Source organism: Nicotiana tabacum, chromosome 13 (assembly GCF_000715075.1).
Source record: "Nicotiana tabacum cultivar K326 chromosome 13, ASM71507v2, whole genome shotgun sequence".
Classification (NCBI taxonomy): Eukaryota; Viridiplantae; Streptophyta; class Magnoliopsida; order Solanales; family Solanaceae; genus Nicotiana; species Nicotiana tabacum.
In genome coordinates, this window is record NC_134092.1 from 102,032,481 (window position 1) to 102,038,921 (window position 6,441).

Sequence of the window (6,441 nt, forward strand, 5' to 3'; positions counted from 1 at the left end):
AAACAGTGAGAGCTTCTTTGATTGTGAGGATTTAAGGTAGAGCTGCATTAACCGTAGCAGTCCCTTGGAGTCCTATCCTTATATTTATATTGTTATTTTTATCCAAACAGTATTGTATATTTGATATATTTTTATGTATTCAATTAGAGCTCGTGACTCTGTACTACCTAGTTCTGGGAAGATATTTTGATTATCGCCGCTTTGGCTTGTATTACCTCTATTTTCACAATTATGTTAAACTCTATTTTATTATATCATGTTTTATTAATTTAAATATTGCTAAGTGATCAACCTGCCTAATTTTAGATACTAGTGCCATCACGGCCCATATGATGGGATTTGGGTCCTGACAGTCACCTTCTTATTTGCAATAGCCATGAAATATTTGAGTAGGAGCCTCAATGAACTGGAAAGCAACTACGCATACAAATACCACACTAGATGTGCAAGATTGAGAATTACCTACTTGAGGTTAGCAAATGACCTCCTATTGTTTGCCAAAGGTGGTGTATCTTCAGTAGCAGCACCGCAAAAATGCTTTATCCATTTCTTTGCAGTATCAGGCCTGCAGGCAAACATGGGAAAATGTCTGTCTACTTTGGAGAGGTATCGCAATGTGAAAAAGATAGAATACCGAAGCAGCTTGGCTTTACTTTTGGTGAACTCCCCTTCAAATTCATTGGAGTGCCCTTATGTACCAATAAAATATCCCTCGTCCAATGGCAATCACTGTTCCAGAAAATAGTAGCCAGAATCACTTCATGGACTGCTAAAAAGTTGTCCTATGCCGGCAGAATGCAACTAGTACAATCTGTATTATTTGGAGTGCAAACATATTGGGCTCAACTGTTCTTAATACCTGCTATGGTATTAAAGCTTATAAATGCTTATTGCAGTAGCTTTATATAGTCAGGGGCCAACATAATTACAAGGAAAACATTGGTTTCCTAGGATAAGGTTTGTACTTCTAAATTAGTAGGTGGTTTAAACCTTATAAATTTGATAGTATGGAATAGTGCTGCTATTGCTAAAACTTGCTGAAATTTAGAGCATAAACAAGATAATCTATGGGTCAAGTAGATCCATGCTTATATAGGCGAATTCAGGAATTCGAGAAGATGGGTGCACCATTACTTCAAAGATAAACATTTAGTTTCATGATATAAAATTTTACAAAAACAACAACTTGACTAGCAAAAATTATCCAATTCTATTATCTCAAAACTACGTCATCAATTTACATTTGTACTCGACGAGCTTTCATATTTTGAAACCGATCCATAATAGTATCATTACTTATAGTTGCAAATACATTACGCTCTATATTGTAAACTAAATAACCATTCAAAAATTCATCACCAATGCTATTACGTAGATCATTCTTTATGAGCTTCATTGAGGAGAATGCCCTTTCCACGCTTGCCGTAGCAACAGGTAAAATCAACGTCAGCTTCACAAGTAAATACACAAGACACCAAGTTTGATACAATTTTGTTTTGGCCATCACTATAGCAAGATCCTTAATTCCTTTCAAATTGAGAAACACACTATCACACTTTCGAGCATAGACAATGAAACGATTAAGCTGGTAACTGAGATCCCGAAGCTCCCTATCACCAAACTCACTTGGATAACACTCGGCCAACTTCATTATTCTATCTTTGTCAAAATTAGCAAATGAATCAACCAGATTCAAACAAGCCATGCCAAGGAGTAAGTCACTAGTCACTACATCAAAATGATAATTGAGCTCTAGAAGTTGGAAATCAATAATAGCATAAAATACTTCCACACGAAAGTGATGTGAATATGAAACATCTGACCTCTTACGCTTTGACCTTGGATAGTTTTCATCCATTTTTGGAATTAAAATACTATGTTTACCACAAAATGAGTAAACCTCGTCCATCAAAGACTCCAATTCACTTTCTCTCATTGTTTGCAATCTTGTCTTTGCAAGGTCAAGTAACCTCATAACATTGACAATATCTTGATCTTTTTTTTGTAGAGCTTTATTCAATTCATTTGTAAGAAGAAACATCTTGAACATCAAGTGCAACATAAACACAAATTCAAATTATTGAATATTATCCAAAAGATTCTTTGCTGCAAATCTATCAAGAGAAAGTAGACAATCATGTTGCATATCTTTCAACACATTAAAAATTGAAGCAAATATAATCATCAAATTTTCCAAGGTCTTAAAATGAGACCCCCAACGAGTATCACCCGATCGTTGGAGGCCACGTTCTTGATTCAATCCTTGCCTGGTATAAACTTCTTTATTTTTAAGTAATTCTTCCAACTTCTCTACTTGGTGTTGTCGAAGAAATTTCCTGCATTTAAAAGATGTTCCAATAGTATTCAACAAATTAGTGACAACATCAAAGAAATTATTCACTTCCAATACTTTTTAGAAAGAGCTACAAGTGTTAATTGTAATTGATGAGCAAAACAGTGAATATAATATGCAGATGGAGAATCTTGCAAAATTAAAGTCTTTAGACCATTTATTTTTTCCTTCATATTACTTGCTCCATCATAACCCTGTCCACGTATCTTGGATGAACTTAATGAGTTATCCAAAAGTAAAAAATAAATTGCATCCTTCAGTGATTGTGCATATATATCTTTCACATGGACAATGCCCAAATATCTTTCTATCACCTCCCCATTTTTGTTGACATATCGTAAAACTAGGGCCATTTGCTCCTTATGTGAGATGTCCTTTGATTCATCAACCAATATTCCAAAATAATCACCATCTAAATCTTTGATAATAGCTTTAGTGGTTTCTTTAGCACAAGCATCCACAATCTCCTTTTGAATAGTTGGAAAAATCATCATATTATTTTTTGGAGCATGACGTAATATCACTTTTCCCACATTCGGATGCTTATCTCCATGAAATTCCAAAAGTTCAAGAAAAATACCTTTGTATTCGGAATCTTTACTCTTATCATGACCACGAAATGGCAATCCATTTCTTAAGAGAAACCTCACTACATCAATTGAGGCATTTAAGCGCATTCGATGATCATTTTTTACTTTCTTGCTTTGTCTGTCAAAAGACGATTGAATTGATTGGCGTTGATTCGTCAAATCTTGCATTCTATTGAAACATTTATGATGAATACTATATACTTCACCGACATGTGCTCTATATCTTTCTGAACCTTTATTCCAACCCCTAAAGTCATCTTTTGTAAAAGCATCCCCGACATGTCCACGACTCTCAAGTTCATTCTTGAATAAACAGCAACACAAATAAAATATAATATCTACTTTTATGCTATACTCCAACCATTGAGAATATGAACCTTTAAACCAATCGGGATTGAATTGATGCATTTTGTTCCCAAACTTAGTTTTAGGGAAGTCATGACCAATCGGTTGATAAGGCCCTCTTTGAATAAAATATCTTCTCACTTCATCTCGAATGTTAGGACTATACTGAGAAGTGGGTATTCTTTCTTTAGGATCAGTTTCAAGAGATCCCAACCTAAGAACACTATTAACATTTGAAGGAGGGGAAGGAATTGCTTCTCTTTGATCTTCTGGATCTATTTGTTAATTAGCAGATGGTTGACACGAACTAGAACTTGGTTGGCCATTGTTTAACTTGATCAAGTATCTATCCATTTTGATGTTCGGAAAAATTATTCCTATAAAATTAAATACTCGCATTTATTCAATCTTAGACCATATCCATTTTATAAATTGAAATCACTCTTAATCATAACAATTCACGAAAAGGGAAATCACACCCCTTTAGATTTCATTATTCAATAAGGGAATCACACATTCACACCCCTTTCGCATTTAAATATAAGAGGATCACGAATCACGAACACTTACAAATTCACAATATAGTAGGGGAATCACACCCCTTCTAACTTACAATAATATAAAATGAAACCATACCAGTTCGTCCGCAAAATTTATAATAGTTTATCTTAATCAACTTAATGTCTCTGTGACTCTGCCCAAGTTTCGAACTTTGGAAGCGAGTTTCAGTGTTTCACAATGTAATCTGTCAAATGACACACAAAAAAAAATAGTACACTGCAGGTTAATAGGATTCCAAAAATTAGATGAACAATGAAGCAAAAAATGAGGAAAATAGAAAAAAATTATAAAGATGAAAGCAAATAAAATAACTAAGATTAACAACAAAATAAGAAATAAAAAATATACCTGCTTAAGGAGTAAAAAAAACTTGGAAAATCCTTGAGAAAGAGAGCAAATAAGATTGAAGAATCACTGATAACAGAGATTCTAAAATACCATTCTGGAATTGCGAGATTATAGCGAAGTGAATCGAGAGAAGAAAGAGGATCCGGTGATTTGTGGTTTAGAACTAGATTAAGAGAGAGGGAGGGAGGAAGAGGGAGACACAATTGACTTTTGGGGTTTTGGCGTGAATTGGGATTGGAATTGGGATTGTGATTTGGGGGGAATATTGAATATTTGGGATTAAAAAACTTGCTTAAAAGAAATAATACTGCTGCCACCGTGCAAAAAAAATAAAAGAGAGGAGAAAAAATAATAATTAAGTACAAAAATTGACATTTTACTAGTTGACAGTAAGGAAACAAAGAAAAGGCCCAACTAGTGCACCTTTGACCCATTTTTTATCATGGGGGTCAGCAAATATTTTTATAGATATTAAATTAATTATCTATATAATAAATCAAATTTTGTGGGATTAGCATGGGGTCACCGGCACCACCATTTGTTAGGCAGATCCGCTTCTGCATGCTTATTACATCAAAGACCAATACCTTACTGCTGCAATAATATCTCGGCAAACATGTTGGATTATTAGGAAAATAATGGAGGCTAGAGAAGTTATGGAGCAAATTCAACTCACCAGTGGAAGCAAGAAAGGTCTTATTAGAGAAATATACATACAATTTCTACCTCACCTCCCCCGAGTGCCTTGGAAGAATTTAGTATATAAGAAAGCTCCCAGGCCAAAAGCAAGATTCACTATGTGACTAGAGTTGCAAGGAAAGCTATTGACCACAGACAGACTTGCCAAATGGGGACTGCCTGTAGATACATGTTTCCCTTTAAGTCTACAATAACCTGAGTCTAGAGATCATGTATTTGCTTAGTGTGTTTTCACTGGGAATTAATGGAACATAATACTACAATAGCTACATAGACAATTTTATGTGGTTAACAATTGGGAACACCTGAGCTGGGCCATCAGTTCTGTAAGGAAGAACTTGTTAGTAATTTGTATTTAAAAATATATTCAAAAATCAGAAGCAACGTAAAAACCAAAAATGTAGAAGAACAAAAATTAATTCGAACTCACTTAATTCACAGTATTTCCTTAAGGAACTTAATCCCCTCCTAGTACCCGAGGTTTAGGATTATTTTCTCCCAAGATAGAACGGATTACCCTTACTGGTGTAGCAGTACTTCAAACCTCAGTGACCAACGAACTTAAAGATCGGTAGAAAATCTCACTTACAGTTTTTTTTCTGTTAAAAATAATGCAGAAGGAAAGAGGAGAAATCGGAATTTTTGTAAGAAAAATCTGTGGGAAGTTCATGTATTTATAGCCAAAAAGTTGAGTTTACCGAATAGTTGCAACTCTTTATTTTAAGGTTGCAACTCAAAGTGGTTGTTTATGCAAATCGCCAGATTTAAATTAAAACGGAGGAAAAATTAAATATTACCGTTATAGAAATGACTAATTTGGAATAAATAATATTGCGTTATATTAACAAATAAATTTGGTCTAAGAAATTAATCAATCAATCAGATTATTTGACCAAATCCAAATCCAAATCCGAAACCAACGCCGAAGCTGAGCTGAGCGAGCGATGATAACGATGGTGAGAGGCTTGCATTCTTCTCAACTCTTTATGAGTTAGAAGAAATACAATTGTATATATACTCATCAAAACTCTTTTCCTCCTCCAATATGAGACAATGTCCCTTTTGTCAAAGAGGAAAATTCAAATTTTTTATTTTTTCTCCATTTTCCATTCACTTTATTTTGAGCTCTAACAAGCTTAAACCCAAAAATCACCCACATGAATGGGCAATGTCTATATCATGAAAATATTCATGAAAAACTATGTGATTTACAAGCAAGGACTTATCGCATCTGGATAAGTAGGTTTCCCTTTGAACTTTCCGTAGTGAACTTATGTCGGGTATACTCGGTCAATCGGTAGATTTGATATCTTTGAACCGTCGAATTTTGGTGTATACCTAGACAACCATAAGTCACACAATCAACCCTTAACTGTCTTTGGTTCTCATTGTTGTGTTCGTTTCAGCCATGAACATCACCTGGTTTCATAAGTGCGTAGAGAATTGGCCTTGCAAAATTCTCCTTGAAGCGGCTAACACTTCACACTTACATAGGTGATTACTAAATATGTCATCCCGTAGATACACTCTTTGATATACCCCATA

The 6,441-nt window shown here is 34.5% G+C and overlaps 1 protein-coding gene across 1 annotated transcript; it reads right to left on the reverse strand.

Moving 5' to 3' along the window:
- Positions 1 to 462: 462 nt before the first annotated feature.
- Positions 463 to 2,041, reverse strand: LOC107828404 (uncharacterized). The gene is made up of 2 exons (XM_016655699.2): positions 1,242 to 2,041; positions 463 to 565 (listed from the first exon to the last, which is right to left on the reverse strand). Exons 1-2 carry the CDS (start codon positions 2,039 to 2,041, stop codon positions 463 to 465), a joined length of 903 nt encoding a protein of 300 aa, XP_016511185.2.
- Between the last annotated feature and the right edge of the window lie 4,400 nt (positions 2,042 to 6,441).

Coding starts and splice junctions, on each gene's coding strand:
- LOC107828404 (XM_016655699.2), bottom strand. CDS start 2,041: ATGTTTCTTCTTACAAATGAATTGAATAAAGCTCTACAAAAAAAAGAT. Junction 566..1,241: donor AAAGCTCGTCGAGTACAAAT/GTAAATTGATGA, acceptor GTTTGCCTGCAG/GCCTGATACTGCAAAGAAAT.